Raw genomic sequence first — 18,013 nt, 5'->3', positions numbered from 1 at the left:
CTGCCGTTGTTAACAGGTGTTCGGCTTTGTGCTGCATTACCTGTCCTCAGCAGCTATGGGAGGGATTCAGTTTACATCCACGCCCTTCTGCCTGCTCCTACTGTGCTGCTTTTCTCTGTGCAACAAAATACTCCATCCATACCTCACAAAGGAACATTCACCTGAGCCGAAGTGAAGCGTGTCTCTCTGCCTGAGCTGATCCTGAATCAGCGAGTTTGCCGTGGATAACGAAAGGCCGTTTAAAACGCGTTGCTGGTGCTTCTTTATTGTGCTTCAGGGAGGGTCGGATGGGGATTCACCACTCAGCCTGCTCAGCTACGTCACAAGGGTTCCCCCCTTCCGTCAAGCTGGGGATGATGCCTTCACGGAGCGTCGGGTATTGTGGATCTAGCGGATGGATTGAAACCCAGTTCTTCTCTTCCGTTCTATTTTAGCATTATATGTAATATTTTTAAATATATGAATGTTCTCCAAACATTAAGAACGTGTAACGTGTCATTAATTTAGACACTTGGCTAAAAATGACAAAATTGTATGTCGGAAATGAAACCACATACTGTCATGGTACACAACAGTACAATCTAATTACACAAAATGATGATGATGATGATGATTATTATTGTTGTTGTTGTTATTATTATGTTGTCACAAGTTAATTATTTAACTGACAAGCTTGTTTTCTTGTGATAAACGGTTGGTAGTATATATATTGTCATTGTGGGGGAAAATGAAACAGAAATGCTGATCACGTTTTCTTACGTCCCAAAGACGAGATCGGATGAAATTCTCGTCATTTTGTATTAAAGTGCAGCAGCGTGCGCACTGCTGTCAAAGCCACTGGGAGCAAGAGTAGTTTGTGATCTGTTGGGGACACTAACGAGGTGACAAGATGTTTCAGTGAGCTAAGTTTTTTTAAGGAAATAAATACTTTATCAAGGATTTAAAAATTACGATGACCTTGTTTGAAGCATCATTTCAATTTAGCTGTGAGGTATTAATTTTCCGAATGGCATTGAAGGCATCAGCAGACAAAGCGTTTTCCTCAGCCTTTTCGTGAATCCCTTGAAGTCCATTGGAACGGGATTGCAGCCGGTTCACCTGTGATGGGCTCCGACTGAGGAAAACTTCCTTGTTTTCAGCAGTGCCAAACAAAGGCCTGAAGCCCCTCTGCTGCTCCGTGGAAGCATTTATCAAAATGTCCCGCACAGCTCCATAAAGGCGCTCTTTCCCCCCCTTTTTTTCCTCAGCATCATATTTTTAATGATTAGTCACACGTGATAAATTGCAGCCCTGCAGCTGGACGAGGACTATCGATCAAAACGTGACTCTTTGGCATGAATTAAAAATGCATCGGTTACTGCTCTTATTACTTCCAGCAGTATTTACTGAAGCAGCTGAAAGCCAGAGGAGGCGTGCTGGTCAGCCTTCCCCTCACAACTCCCTTATTTAGTCAAGAAAAGAGAGAGGGAGGACGAGGACGAGGAGAGGAAGAAAGGAGGGGACCGAGGAGGCAAGAAGGGGATGATGAGAGAGGAAAATCAATATGTAACTAAAGTTCATTGATGAATTCCTAATGTATGCGCACCTTACATTATATTGGATAAACGACTGAAATAAATGAAGAGAACAAACTCCGGGCGTCACTTTGACACATCCGTTAAAAGCTACATCTTCTTACAGCTCTTACGGTGGCTAAACAGCTCCGCAGTAAATGAAACTCTGTCAGCAGAAATGGTGTTTTTCACACTGCCAGTTGTGTTAACGAAAGACGTAGAAGCTGCAGGCAGCAGCAGGTTTTACTGAAGCAACCAAGAGAAACGCAGAGAGATGATGGGTTTTAAAGGCATGTATAATGTTAATGTCTTTGCATTCCCTATAAAAGACCTGGTGACACAGGAGACGAGCTCATCCGTGGGAAAAATGAGCACATTATTTTAAAAATGACTTGAACGCTAAATCTAACGGAGGAAGGCTTGTGTCACAGCCAGGAGGCTGTCAGGACAGCAACGCTCTTTGATGCAAACCGAAGGAAAGGGAAAAGAATAGCAGCATGTTTGTGGTGTACATATCTCATTTGCTTCATACACGAGCTTTGTAGATACTTATCTAGAAGCTTCTGCGATTGTACTTACATCCTTTAGATGTTAAGTTTACTGAAGTATGCAAGTAAAGCTGCTTAATTCTCTGGATTAGAATATTGTGATTACTCTCAGTGTATTAAACTGTTATTATTATTATTATTATTATTTTTAAAACGCACATTAGGCATAATTTGAATGTATGAAAAAAATCTGTCAGTGATCTCAGCCCTGAAATTGATCATAAATATGCATCTTATAAACTTTTAATGGCACTTTTATTTATTTAGCGGTCCAGCAAATGAATGTGGTGCTTTCCCACAAAGCAACGAGAAGTATGTGCTGCTGTAAGACTGCTTAAAACAGAAAAGGATTCCTCAAAGACAGACAGGTGACCGTGCTGTCCATTTATTGACCAGTCCATCAGAACTGCACTGTGAACATGGAAATATAACCCAGACTAGTAGCTGTTAAGTTCAGTCAGACTTAAAGAAGACAGCTGCTACATACACAAACATACATATGAAACAACTTTTAATGCATTAGAACTTGTATCATAGGATCTTTAATCTATAAATACACAGTAGAATATACAGGCTGCAGAATATTTAAGAAATATACGATCAGCAGTAAGATTCAGTCATTTGATGACTAAGCACTACAGAGCACTGTGTTTATCAACAGGGACTTTTTCCACTCATCCATCCCTCCACCCAAAATCCTCCATCTATCACCCAGCTGGCTTGTAGCGAGGTGCTCCTTCGTGCGTTGGACTTCATACTGCTCTCTCTGCAGTGCATTCGCAGACACGTTTAACAGACTCGCTCAGCGTCGGGACAGATCACCTCCTGCGGAGAAAGGAAACAGTGAGCTGGTGTCGCATCTTCACCGCTACTCTGTCAAAGAACTGAACACGTTCAGCAAACAGAAAAGTGCTTTCTGTGCAGGACGACAGATTGAGACCGAGTGTGTGCAAAGCATTCTAGCTCAATTCTGAAATGAGCCTGATGAAACCGAACTCTATTAAAACAGATACAAAGTAGATGCAGATGTATAGAAATGATGTTATATGGATTCATAAGCACGCGTCTGTGCGTGTGTGTTATCAAAGATTGATCGCACCAACGGCCAAATCCATCAGATGTAATGTCCGTGGACGAGCAGCACTGGGGGGTGGGGTTCTATGTCGTATGTGGCTCCATCCAATTAACTAAGGCAATCAGCCATGCTGATGAATGGATTACAGCATAATTGCTTCAGAGGTGGGACCCTTCATTAAATCATTTATGATGGGTAAAAGTGAGCATATGTTTTGCAACGTGTGTGTAAATCTGCAGAAATGCTCGTGTCAGTGACCACATGCTTGTGGTTCAGCCTGGTGGTAATAAAAACAACTGTGAGAGGAAGAGCGAGACATGAAGGCTGAGTCTTTGAATCAGCTATATTCTTCCCATTTCCAGCCCTGTACTTTCATTCTTTGACTTTTGTTTTCTGATTGGCTGCTTGCTGCAAACAGAAGGTTAGAGCAGCACTTTCACTTTGTTCCAACAGCTGATGGCTCTGGTTTCTGTTTCATTCCAAAGCAGTGCATGTTTTTCACTGAACAAGAGTGAGCTTGTATGGTTAGTTTCTTAAAATGTATAATGTGCATACACACACAGTGAGAGAAAAATAGCAGTAGACCCTTCTGATAAGTGTTTTTATGTAAACAATAGTTTGTTTTTTCCACAGACAAACATATTTTTCTACGCCACAGATTTAACACACAAGTATAAATGCTCTCTCAGATGAACTACCAAACACAACATATTGCACCATTTCATTATTTATTTACCAAAAGCTGAGCCAAAAAACAAAGTCCACCGTCTCTAAAGCATTCAAGAGGGTTAGAAGCAGCCAAGTAATCAAATGGACTTGAGCAGAAGTTTTGGAGCACTCAGGTGAAAACATCAACAACGATCTCAGAGAAGCAAATGTTGCAACCCATCAATCTGGGAAGGGTTCGAGCCCATTTCCAAACAATTTGAAGTCCGTTATTCTACAGTGTGAAAGTCTACTCCAGAAGTGGACGTCCCAGCAAATTCACTCCAAGGTCACAGTGTGCAATGCTCAGAGAAACTGCAACAACCACAAGAGCTACATCCCGGCAAGAGTTAGCATGCTCAACTTTAAAATTCACCACATTATATTTAAAAAAAAGGCTGAACAAGTGCAACTTTTTTTGGAAGGAAAAAATAACATGAAGGAATACAACAATGTCCTTTGGACAGACAACACCAAAGCAGAGATGTTTGGCCATAAACCAGCATATCAGCACAAACAACCCTAATCAGCTGTCAAGTGTAGCGATGGAGGAGTGATGATTCAGAGTTACAGCCATAGGTCCTGGGTTTCTAGCAGCCTAGCAAGAACACCTCTGTATACCAAAGTATTCTAGAGAACATGAAGCCATCAGCCTGACACCTAAAGTTTGACTGAAACTGGGTCATACAACAAGACAAAGGTCCCAAGCACAGCCGCAAATGTTCAACAGAACGGCTAAAAAAGAACAGAATCGAGGCGCTGCAATGGCCCAGTCAGAGTCCAGACCTCAACCTAATTGAAATGCTGTAGCGGGACCATAGGAGAAGTTTCTATAAATAAATGAATGCCTGCAAAGCTCAGTGAGCTGAAGCATGTAAAGAAGAGTGGGCCAATGATGTGAGAGGCTGATAAACAAACAGCAAATTATTACAACAAAGTATTATTGCTGAAGGTCTTCTACAAGCTACTGAATCATGAGATCATGTCCACCCCTCCCCTCCCCTGTGACCGTAAGCTGGAGAGGAAAAATATGGACGATTGATAGCTGTTCTGTTTTTAGAATGATCGTCCCGACGCAGCCTTCTGCCTTGTTTTAATATTAGATGCCAAGTCTGATGCTGAGAGGAGGCAAAAGGGGAAATGGACACAGACGGTCGTCACAGAGAAACTGCAGCCCGGCTGACAACCTGAAGCCACAGACGGACGTCACTGTTGTTGAAGACACTGATCAATAAGACATCAATAATCAAACTACAGGATTGTAAGACCTCCGCTGTCCACTGTGAGAAAAGAAAGCTCGTGTTGGGCATGAAACTCCTGGCTCCACTCTGACTCTATTAAAGTTTCCACTGTGGGTGCGCCAAGTAACAAAATCTATTATGTCATTCATGGACGTAACACCTGCTCTCCACTGTAACAGGTTTCCACAAAAGTGACATCACTGATAGAGGGTGTGTCCCAAACTCGCTATAAGCCTAAAGCTCCAACTAAAGACGAGTCTGTGCCATAAACGCAGGGGAAGCTGCTTAAACTGTAATATCTTCACAGAGTCTTTACTTTTTCAAAGCTGCCTTGAGTTGTGATTACAGAACAAGAACTCCTCAAGGACAAACTTGAAACTCTTAGTTGCATTCACGCCCACATTCAAAGTAAATTATTTGCACTGAACAGTAACTGCTGCTAGTTTTTGACATGCAGTAAGTTTGGTTTTAGACTTCAGACTGTTTAGATTCATCAAAGTCTGTTAGAATGAGTCCAATAAATATTTATAGACAGAAATCATCTATCTGTGGCAGCGGGGTGTGCTTTTAGCTCAGCTGTAGGGGGAGAGGTGGAGATGAGTTGCTGTGCCAGGTGGAGTTGATTGGCACAGCAGCCACTCTCCCACCACAGATGAGACATGAGATCTTTTTAAAAATAGCTTTTCCTTTTTGGCACATTTTTAAGGACATATGACATCACTGCTATGCAGATGACATTCACTTATATATCTCCTCTAAGCCCTACGTTGTTTTAAGCTACAGGTCTTGCACAGGTCTTATCCTCCTTTAAAACCTGGAAGGCTGACCACCTTGTTTAACTTCATGAGGAGAAAAGAGAAGTCCTCCTTTGTACCCCTGACAGATTTATGTGTAAGGAAATGGAAACTCCTGGTCCCCATATTTCTGAACCTTGGGGCAGCTGTTGACTCACTTTGGATGATCTCATTAAATCTCTGGTTCGATCTTCCTCTTTTATTCACTTAAGAGACAATGCCAACTTGAGCTCTATTGTGTCCTGCTGTGAATTAGAAGCTATCATTCTTGCTTTTATTTCATCTCTTCTCAAAACAACCTCCTTCAAACATCTGCAAAGTGTTCAAAATGCAACTGCAAAGTACTCGTGTCTCACTCAGCCCACTTTAAGATTCTGGCTTTGACTGTTGGAGCAGCAGCAAACGTATCCATTCGAACATCCCTGCAGGTTCCCGAGGTCTAACGATCAGGTTCTAGTGTCTGTGCATCACACAAGGCTGAGAACTAAAGGAGACAGAGCTACTGCCCCACAAGCTGTGTCTTCATTAGTTCTCCTTTTGTCTCCTTTAATTCTCCTTTGTAAGTTGTTATTTTGAGCTGTATAAATAGAAATGTACTTATATGAAAAACTTGCTTTAACCTTTTAGGAGCTGCAGCCATCTTTATACATGCTCCCATATTTTCAAAGGCTCAAAAGTAATTGCACAATTAACTGCCAAGCAGTTCCAAGTGAGGCCTGATCTCTCCTCACTCTGTGACAAATTAGGCAAAGAGACCTGTTAGTGACTCTAGTGGAGTGGCTGTATATAAGCAATAGGTCTAACCTAAACCTATTTCCTCATTACATTATGACAAATTAAGTAGATGAAAGGTCAGCAGCTGCTTCCAGGATTGAATTTGCATTTGGTGGCTGTGCTTGGGAGCTCACCATTACACTGAAAACAACAACCCAGGTCTAATCAGAGAGATCGGTACATTTGGTACATTTTTATAAAGCAGGAATGCACCAGTCAGCTCAGCAACACCCAAATTCCTGGAAGATCACAAAAGACAACTGAATTCTTTCCTTGAAAAACCCTTCATAATATCTATCACTTCCAAGAAGATGCATCATTGCTACAGTGTTCTGTCAAGATGCAACTTCATGAATGAAGTACAGACGGTTGACCTCCAGATGCAAAACGCTGATAACGCCCGAGGACAGAAAGACCGGATAAGACTTTCCTAGAAAACATCGAAGAAAGCCTGCCAAGTTCTGGAAGTTTCTTTTAGGAATATGAACTTGTAGCAGACTGATGGAAGAGAAGAGTCTGTCAAACACAGTGGAGTGTTATTGCTTCATCATAGCCAGTGGAAGTGGGTCAAGGGTGTTTATTCATGACTAGGGTGTTGATAGAAGTAGCAGGATGAATTCTGAAGTATCGACAGCTTTACTTTCTGCTCACAGCGAATCAAAGGCTGCGAAACTGGTAGGACAGAGCCTGGCAGTAAAGACACAGCAAAGCAAAGGCTCCTGAAGGCAAAGACATTTTCTCAGACGGCCACAACACCCTTTAGTGGGCAGAAAGACCCACAAAGACACAGCAACTAACAGTGGATCCAGTGAAGAAGGCCTGGAAAAGACACTCAGGGAAGAATCACAACATTCGTTGGCGTCCATCGCCTTTCCAGTTCAAGCACTACATTACTGTAAAAGAGTTTCATTTAAGAATGAACAATAAGGTAAAATGTTTAAATATTGTTTAAATCTTAAATATAAGGAATATTTTTTAAAAATCTCTTGAAATAAAGTTGAAAGTCTGTCATTTATTAAAATCTTGACTGCTTCCACTGGTTGGTGATGTTTACAGGAGACATTTGAAAATGACTGTATGACTGTCCTGATGTGTATAAGACTGGATTATTGGATGAAACTCTGACTTTCATTGTGGAGGCTGGTGTGCACTCGGTGCCTGTATGAAAAGTTCTGCATATATTTAAATCTCACACTGACATGAGAAATGGACATGCAAATCCATCAGCCCCATTATGCCTCACCTTGGCAGCTAGTGCACTCGCAGCTGTGTATGACTGGCAGGACAACCGGCTCGCTCTCTCCACTCTCACACTGCAGGCTGAGGAAGCGCACCGGGGTGTTCGGGTCCAGACGGTAACTGCAGCACTCACACACTGACTGGAGATACGGCTCCTAAGTGGAGAGAGTAAAAAGAAGAGAGAGGGTAACTAAATGTTGGGGGCAGAAAGTGAAATAAGAGCCAAGAGGGTGACTTGGATACGATGAGGGCAAACTGAAATCAGAGCAGGGGACGGTTTTATGAGGAGATTAGGGAAATAACAGGAGGTAGAAAGTGAAAGATAATATGAAAGTGAAACAATCAGAAAAGAAAGTTTAAATGAGGGGAAAGAGTAGGACAGATAAGGAAGGGCAGATGCCTCCCTCAATTCTATGTGATGGAAGATTACAGTGTAAGAACTACAGCATATTAAGGACAAAAAAATGAACTAATGCCTTTAAATGTTTCTACATTTCTGCATAAATAAGAGTGGTAAAGGACTAAGCATGGAAAAGCAAACCCAGCTAAACATATGACCCGTGTGCTGAGGGTGAGTCTCTTTTTGCAAGACTCACTTCCTGTGAGATTCAGCCCACAGACAGATGCACTAACATTTGACTTTGCTGCTGTCATTCAGTCCTCATTGCTCCATCAATAAAGGTGAGCTGTTGTGACGGCGATGAAAAGCCCAAATCTTGGCCCTACCATGACCGTGTGTGACTGATGGGATGTGGTCCAGTGCTGTGATGCAGTGTTTTCTTTCTCCACACATAACTCTTAGCATTTAAACCAAAGGTTTTATTTTAGACATTTCCACAGAGCATTATTCAAACACAGAGCTCTGCCTCATCTGTGTGATCTTTAGCAAACAGCAGATGGGCAGCACAGCTTTTATCCTTGTATCTCTGCCATGTGCATTCATGAACATGAACATTTGACACTGTGTGGCAGGTCTAAGCTTAGCTTCTTATTTTGTAAACTCCTGCATCCCTGTTTGCTGCTGGGCTGATCTGTGTTGCTCGACCATGCTGATGAGGTTAACAGCATTCTTTAATTTCCTTGCTTTGTAGACAGTCTGTCTGACTGTGAACGGGTTTAGTTCAAAGTCTTTAGAGATGGTTTTGTACCCTCTCCCAGACTCCTCAGCATCTACATCTATCGTCCTTCCTGTGCACTGTGATACAATCCTGAAACATGCTGTGAAGAACAGACTTTGACAGATCTCTGATCTTTACGTAAAACAGAGTGCCCATGGACTCCTTGCTGAGGGCTTTAAAAAGAGCATTAATACTGATTACAAGTCAGATTTTTAGTTCTCCAACAGTTCCAAAGGAAGATCTAATTCAGCTGCTACATGCTCCACAATGTTTCTTAGTTTGATCTGTGCTTACTCTCCCTGTCATTTAATACATTGTGTTCATTATCGCCCAGTCAGAATGAAGAAAGAGCTGAACGATGCTAAAATGTCTGTGATACACAGAAACTGTTATCTCATGGTTAATTTCTGCATAACAAGCCAGCGTAGTTATTACATGGCTTAATACTGTAAGCAATATGAAAAATACAGGTTTTACTACTAATAATAATAAGAGCAAGAAAGATATGTTTTACTTCTGTACGTCTTTTTAAGGTGGCTTACATGACAAACTCAACTGATAACAAATAATTGAGTCAACAAAGATACATGCAAAAATTCTGAAATTTGAGAATAATCGAGCCTCGTTTGTAACTCAGTGAAAGAAGGTCGCCTTTGGAAGCTGTGTTCATGCATCCAATTAATGCAGACAAAGCCTGAAGGAGAGTGAGACTGTGGAAAAGTACAGAGGATGGTAGCAACGCATGATACATAAAAGGGGGAGGAGGTAAGAAAAGTTCCTCTGAAGAATAGTTATTAGTACTTCTCACACACTTTGAAAAGTCTACAGTGTGTGTGTGTGTGTGTGTGTGTGTGTGTGTGTGTGTGTGTGTGTGTGTGTGTGTACATGTATCCAATAAGTCAGCCGGTGATGGGAAACTGAATTTGATCACTGTAATGAATTCCTGCTTCTTCCAGTCGTGCTAATCAATGAGACGGGGACTTCACAGGGTTGCCTAGTCATCGGTTACCATCCCCGGTTGCCACAGTAACGGGAGGTAATGACACATTTGGCCGAGCTGATGTTTATTTTTACTGATCTCCCAGCATGACTGACTCTATTTTTACAGTGGAGACGCATAGATGCCAAGGAAGAACAAAGTCACCATGGTGATGAGGTGATAAGCTTGCTGTCTTACAAGGATGAAAAAGACAGAAAACCAAGAATGAAAATCAAAGAAGAAGAAAAGATAGAATCCCTCTACACACGACCCCTGCACAAGATTCAACACATCCATCTACTGTATTTACACCTCTGATACTTCACATATTATATCTTGTATTTCTGTTTGCCTGCCTTCAAGTCATCAACTGTATGTTTATCTTTAAGCACAGATGTCAAGTGCTCAGCTCAGGAGGTCATAATTAAAGACAATTCTCTCGCATCAGTAGAAAAAACAATATAGAAAATGAGATGATCTCATTTGCTAAAGCAGTAATATGATACCCTGAATCATGATTTTATTAATAGTTTTTGGGATTTAAAGGGACTTAAAGGCCAGATTCATAAACTGTACATAAAAGATGGAAAGAACTAGTTGCTCTTAAAAGTAAAGCCATTAACCTTAAACCCTCATGCTTTGTAATGGCCTCCAGGGGGTGATTCCCCTGGTTGATGAAAACATTATTTTCAGCTCATATTGAAAAGATTATGAGGTTCATTTTGTCCATCCATCCATCCATCCATCCATCAGGCCAGCCGAGAGATATAATCTCTCCAGCGTGTTCTGCCCCGGGGTCTCCTCCAGGTGGGACATGCCCGGAACACCTGACCCAGGAGGCGCCCAGGAGGCATCCTTGTCAGATGCCAGAACCACCTCAGCTGGCTCCTTTCGATGTGGAGGAGCAGCGGCTCTACTCTGAGCCCCTCCTGGATGGCTGAACTTCTCACCCTATCTCTAAGGGAGAGGCCAGCCACCCTTCGGAGGAAGCTCATTTCCGCTGCTTGTATCTGCGATCTCGTTCTTTCGGTCACTACCCACAGCTCGTGACCATAGGTGAGGGTAGGGACGTAGATCGACCGGTAAATTGAGAGCTTCGCTTTTACACTCAGCTCTCTCTTCACCACGACGGACCGGTGCAGGGTCCGCATCACTGCGTATGCTGCACCTATCCGTCGGTCGATCTCCCGCTCCCTTCTCCCATCACTCGTGAACAACACATCGAGATATTTCCTCCACTTGGGGCAGGAACTCGTCCCTGACCCGGAGTGGGCCCTCCACCCTTTTCCAGCTGAGGACCATGGCCACGGTTCAATTTGTAACTTATTAAAACAGGTTATGTTTCACATGTGACAAGCTCCTGGTGTCTGAGCATAGACTATCCATCAGTTTTACATTCAGATTCACCTCCCAAATGTTATGTCAAAACTCTACGCTTATGGATTCATGTTTTATATGGATTACATGTTTTGACTCCATTTTTGCTACTTTGTGTCCACTTGTTGGAATTTGAAGTTTGACATATTTTGAATACACTGAATACTGCCTAAGAGTCTGTTATTCCTTTGCAGTGCCTGGGCTTCAATGATTTGATTCAAATGTTTCCTTGACCCAGATTAGACATATTGACAAATCAGAAAACGTGCTGAAGGATATCTGTGTGACTGGAGCACACAGCTGTACCAACTTCTCTGAGAAGCCAAGGACACAAAAAAACACAAAAGTTTTCTGCCTGAACTGAACTATTGTAAACAGCAGTGTTTTAGATAATCTGGTTTCAATAGCTACAGACCATTACTAAAGCCAAATTCATATTCAGGACCCGATAACTAGTTATGCTGATGACATCAGACTACAATTTCAATCAGTTTTACAACACAGTGGCACTTCACTGACAAAAGTCGATGGCATTTTAATTCCTGTTGAAGGGGAAGTGACTGCAACAGTATGAAGAAATTCAATCATCTACCTTGGAAAATGTTTGAAAGACACACTGAAAATGGGATATCCAAGACAGAGGAGCAAGAGGAAAAGTGGTATAAATCACCAAGTCTGGATGGGAAATGTTGGATTTACAAACATGGCACGCTTCCAAGACTTATGTGACTCCAAAATGTGTCCATGATAACTGTGGAACCTGTAGACAACATATCAACTGCATGGTGAAGTCTTATATAAGATCTAGCTCCCAGATCCAGCTCCCTTGGAATGTTTTTCTGAACGTTTTCCAAGTCTCCTTGACATATACAGACTTGTTTGGGAAATTGATATAAGGTGCTGGTTGGGCGCTGACCAAAACAACCGCACCGAGACCCTTTGGAGGAGGTGGTCTCAGTGCCATTCCAAACAAACTCCAGAGCGGTTCGTTTATGGTTTCAACAATGATCCAAACCAACCAGGTGCATGTTACTGAGCTAAAAAATGTCATGTAGCCACTTATGGTGGAAAAAGATGTGCAAAGGTCTGTACAGGTTAGCAACTGGCCATGAAATGAACGTAAATTCATTCTCCAGTAGTCCTGAACGCAGCACCTTCTTCCTACGTTCAGCCCGCCCCTGGCACATCTGACCAATAAGCGGACTGAACATTCTCTGGTAGCAGAGGTGGGAAGTAATGAAGTACAAATACTTTGTTACTGTATCCCAAAAGGCTGATTCTCTCAGCTGACTGCAGGTTTCCCCAACCTTATAAACAGTCTTTGATCAGTAGTTGTTGATCAATAGTCAATGCAATTTGCATATTAATGCAATTATAAATGAATTTCCACAAAGAGCAGCAGGTCAGCTGATCACAGCCTGTACACTAAGAAAATCTTCCCCCACCTACTGAATCCACTTTAACCCCCACTGTGCACATTTTCCTGTTTAGAGGAAAAGTCGCCCTCTACAAAGAAGCAACAGAAAACAGATTTATGTTTTTTATTTTGCACGGAAATAGAAACGTCCTCCAAAGAGCTGCTCTTACTTTCTTACTTTGAGTACATTTCAGAGTCTGTACTTTTTTACTTCTACTTGAGTAAAGAAGTTGAATCAGTACTTCAACTTTTAGCTGAGTATTTTTTAACAGAAGTATTTGTACTTCTACTTAAGTACAGAAAGTCTGTACTTTTGCCCAGTCTGGTTTGGTTTGCTTGGATTTCACTTGGATTGTTCTCTGTGTGAAAACAAACCGAACCACAGGCACAGTTTACAAACCGATCTAGAGCAAAGTAATCAAACTACAGGTGTGAAAACGCCCTGAGACATCCATCATATGGTGTCATCTGTGGATGCTAGTTGACCCCATGCAAACTAGTTATCCTGCACATGAAGGGTGAATAAGAACACTCTCTACAAATATTGTCAGTCAGGAAAGTAAAGTTCAGAGGCTGGCTGTTTCAGGTGTTTCAGGTGTTTCAGGTGTTTCAGGGGTCAGTGAAACAAAACCTGCCGAAATCAAATCGGGTGGCAATTGGGCTGAATGTGGTAGAAACTCCATGTCTGAGGTTTTGGAGTCTAGCAGTGTCAGAAAAACAGTGACATTTGTGTGTGAGGATATAAAGAGGTCACAAGACGGCGAAGATATTGTACCAACAAGGGAAGAGTTTGGAAGTCTGGAGGAGAGTGAGAGAGACACCAGGACTAAACACTAAACACACTGTGAAGTTTGGGTGTCACCTCTGCCCGGCTGAAAACTCCATCCACTTAGAATGGTTTAAAATGGCATCTTTGATGAATTGATGATAATGACTCAACACGAATGAGTGCACATCCCATGTTTTACAATTTGCAAAATAAATCAACGAACAGCCTTTTTACAAAAGACCTTTTGAGTGTTAGTCCCTTTTAGCCCCTTTTGTCTTAGTATGCTACTAGTTAGTAACACCCCATGTGTGCGTGCATGTGTGTGGCTGTACCTCCAGGATGACATCAGTCCTGGACAGGCAGCGTCCCTTGCAGAAGCTGACCTCCACATTGTCAAGTCGACAGTCTCCCTTGGTGATGTTGCGGACCTGCACATAGCGATGACACTCTTGCACAGGCTCACCTTGTGCAAACGCAGAGAGGAAAAGAGATACACTTAGGACAGAGCAAAGGAGAGGAGAATATAATAAACTAGAAGCACCTCTTTATAGACGATATTGTCTTTGCATTTGCATGAAATAAATATTTCATGCAAAAAATGACAAAAAGGAGGAGACAGAGCAGAAAGCTTATTGCAGAAGGCAGGGTGACATTGCCGTGAAATTTCCTCCACTGGGACAGAGATTAAAGCCCCAGTGTAGGTTAAGTAATGTAATCTCCTACTAATTGGGGGCTGAGGCACTTCCCTTGTAGCCTCCTCTAAACTGAACTGAAGAACATTCAAATCCATTTAAGTGGTCTGGAAGCCATGATATTGGAACAAATGAACCACAGTGACTTTATGCTTGCTCAGGAATAGATTGTTTTGCAAAAAGCAGCGTTTTAATTGCTGCTTTTGTTTCGTATTATCATACGTGGGAAAGCCTTACTCTGTGGATCCGCTGATAGTTTTAAATGACTAATATTATGGAATCTGATGGTCAGAAGTTTGGGAGTAAGGTCCAAGAATGTTGACTGATGGTATTTGGGACGCGTTTTCGGCCATGTGTATGCAGTACCAACCTGGAAACTGTTTTCTACACACTGGGCAGCAGCTGCCTGGTTCTTCCACCTTCACCTCCCCCTGAGAGAATCATACAAACAGAATCATGCAACATTTATGGACGGCTTATACTTGTTATGTCTAAGAGTGTTTCATTGACAAGTTAGAGCAGGCATTTCATCAAAAGTGCGAGTACACATATGCATGTGCATATCCACAAAAACATTAGCATCAACCCCTGAAAAATGAAGCCCGTATGAAAGTGAAGGGTGACTCTTAATTTACATGTTCTGGTATCTTCAAATTCATAATGCTTTCACAATAGCTGTCTAATAACCGTTTAAGGTTAAGTTAAGGGCAGGCCCAGTTTAATTGAATTATGTGAGAAACAACTAATTCAAAGTCTGAGTCTGAGGTAATGTAACTCTCGCACACATGAGAGTAGCTTCACCCAGAGCCCATGTAACAGTCCTGAAAGGGTCTGGTGAAGGTCGAGAACGTTATGCTGCCTGTAACATCGTTCAGCACCAGTTCGGTGGTGCGTCAGTGATGGTCTGGTGCCGATCTGGGAGGAGATCCCCCAGGACACCATCCCGGAGCATGCATGCAAATATGTGTGGGCCAAACAATCACCCAGTGTGATACCCTGTTGTTCCTAATAAGTTGTCCACTCCATAGCAGTATAGAAACCCAGCATGATTTTCCCCCCCATTGAGATCTGATGTGTTTTCAAAACGTTCATTAATGTTTTTGAGCACGAGCACCAATAACTCATCATTAGCCGATAACTGGGCCCTCAAACCAACACCAGCCTTCAAAACACAGAAACCAGTGACATGAGTTTGAATGTGTCCATTCTTTGTATGCAGTCTGTGGTTCTCTCACAGCACAAAGTGAAATTCAAATGACAAACAAGTACCAAGAGTTTCATGGCCACTTGAGGCTGGTTCCAAAAGTAAGTTTGTCTTTGTAGACTCATGTTTAAATGTCTAACGTCACAAAAATAAATATATATACCACATGGAACATTTTACAGTTTATCTAGAGATAGTTCTGCCCTACATAAAAACTGTGTAGAGATGAAACTCAAGGTGTAATTACATGAACCCACTGGGAGGGTCTTTTTACCAAACGAGTGATGCAGAGAGAAGGATGAGGAGGGAGAAAATGACATAGAGCCAGGTAGGCAGAATGGAAAGGGATAGGAATAAGAAAATGACACATGAAGACCAAAAATAGCACATGAAAGAAACTGTGACGTAAGGACACACAGGACACAGACAGAGGGAATAAAGAGAAATCCAGAACAGTCCAGAGAAAAGCAAGGTGCCCTGTGATGTCCCTGACTGAGAATAGCTGCTGTTAGCATGCAGAGTCACACACAGACCCATCTATAGCATCACTCTAGTGCGACACACACACACACACACACACACGCACACACACACATACACACACACACATACACACACACACACACACACACACACACACACACACACACACACACACACACACCTCTTGACTGTTCACCTCAAGGAGTGTTCCTCCCACTCGGCACTGCTGCCAGCCTTCCCTCAGGGCTCCCCCAGGGACGAAGGAGCCTACTCACTTAAAAGGGTGAGAGGTCATGAAGATGACTATTTTAAGGTGTGTGTGTGTGTGTGTGTGTGTGTGTGTGTGTCGCAGGGGATGGAAACAGGTAGGAATGGGTATTCCTGTTTATTTCAGAGAAAATGATCCGAGCATCAAAGCGTGTTGTTTACAGGCTGTTGGGGGAATCGTAGCACTTTTAATTGGTGTAAACGATCAGCGTTTGAGAGGAAAGCATGCTAACAGCTTTGATATTATAACAAAGCCCTCAATACATTACCTTAAAAAGATAGATGCGCTCCCAGCAGAGCCACGTGCAGCTTACAGATTTAAATTTTAAACAAGTGACATGTTTAACTGTAAGCTCATAAACAGCAAAGCACACTGACAGTCACCCATTCTCAGCCTGCCAGCAGAGGGAACGCAGGGCATTAAACGACCTTTCCATATTGTTTTGGATAAGGAGCGCTTTCACTGAGCCATCACGTGGTCAACAGTTACACAACCGAGCCCCTCCAGAGACAGAGTGCACTACACTAAAGAACTGCTGCACCACAGGTGGAGCACTGGGAGGACCGTCGACTTTGTGGAGCTTGCTGTGCAATCAACCTCTCTCTTCAGGTTGTGGTTGTCAGCTGAATTTATTTTTACGCTGGCCTTTACACAGTGCTGCTGTGCTAAAGATATAAATTCAGCGCAGTGTGTCAAGGATGAGACAGCTAACTTTTCTACTGCAGCTCATCTGAACTTCACCACAGTGGTGAGACGATTTAAAGTGTCTGTTCAGCCCAAATTACACACAGGATATCTTCTCACTTATTGCACATCCAGACACTTTCGCTGGACTGTTAACTTTGATTCTGCAGGTCCCACTGAAGCTGTTATTTTAGTTTGTAGAATAAACCCATGCCAGTTATGATAATTTCTTTTTTACGATCATTATCTTCATGTTTGCAGGTGGTCAGTGAAAAACACACTGGCCTGGACTGGGATGGAGATCTGTCCAGTAGCTCCTCTCTTATTTCAATACCTTTTGATAATATGCTATTACACCGTACATTAACCTTTATTTTCAAGTATTTTTGATTTTGAGTTGGCTTTGGACTCTCTACTCGTTCTTTCGAATTTATGGAATGTTCATATTTGAGTTCTGTATTCTCTAGTGGCCTCTCCCTTAGAGATCGGGTGAGGATTTCAGCCATCCGGGAGGGGCTCAGAGTAGAGCCGCTGCTCCTCCACATCGAAAGGAGCCAGCTGAGGTGAGTTGGGCATCTGACAAGGATGCCTCCTGGGCGCCTCCTGGGTGAGGTGTTCCGGGCATGTCCCACCGGGAGGAGGCCCCGGGGCAGACCCAGGACACGCTGGAGAGATTATATCTCATGGCTGGCCTGGGAACGCCTGGTGTTCCCCCGGACAAGCTGGAGGAGATGGCTGGGGAGAGGGAGGTGTGGGCTTCTCTGCTTAGGCTGCTGCCCCCACAACCCGGCCCTGGATGAAGCGGAAGAAGATGGATGGATGGATGGATGGATGGATGGATATTCTCTGGTGCATCTGAGTTGGTATATTGATTTGCGGTTTGTTTATGTTTGTTCCCCTTGGTGTCCAGTCTGTCTCTGTGTCCTGTCATCATCCCCGTGTTTGTTTACCTTCCCAGTCGTGTCCCGAATTTCTGTCTCAGTGTCTCTGTATTCATTCTCTGTGATTACATTTGTAGTCCTGTCCCTGCGTCTTCGTCCTTCCTGCTCTCATGTTCATCATTTCATGTTTCATCCCATCTCTTCGTCCGTTT

General features: G+C 42.8%; 1 protein-coding gene across 1 annotated transcript in view; it reads right to left on the bottom strand.

The window, feature by feature from the left end:
- Positions 1 to 2,846: 2,846 nt before the first annotated feature.
- The window catches only part of sspo (SCO-spondin), a 92,208-nt gene continuing 77,041 nt past the window's right edge, over positions 2,847 to 18,013 (bottom strand). The window contains 4 exon segments of the mRNA XM_063483254.1: positions 2,847 to 2,926; positions 7,934 to 8,084; positions 13,922 to 14,052; positions 14,652 to 14,712. Of these exon segments, the coding sequence (XP_063339324.1) occupies positions 2,904 to 2,926; positions 7,934 to 8,084; positions 13,922 to 14,052; positions 14,652 to 14,712 (366 nt within the window). The 3' untranslated portion in view covers positions 2,847 to 2,903.

The sequence above is a fragment of the Pelmatolapia mariae genome, linkage group LG9 (assembly GCF_036321145.2).
Source record: "Pelmatolapia mariae isolate MD_Pm_ZW linkage group LG9, Pm_UMD_F_2, whole genome shotgun sequence".
Lineage (NCBI taxonomy): Eukaryota > Metazoa > Chordata > Actinopteri > Cichliformes > Cichlidae > Pelmatolapia > Pelmatolapia mariae.
This window is presented reverse-complemented; position numbering and strand designations above follow the sequence as displayed.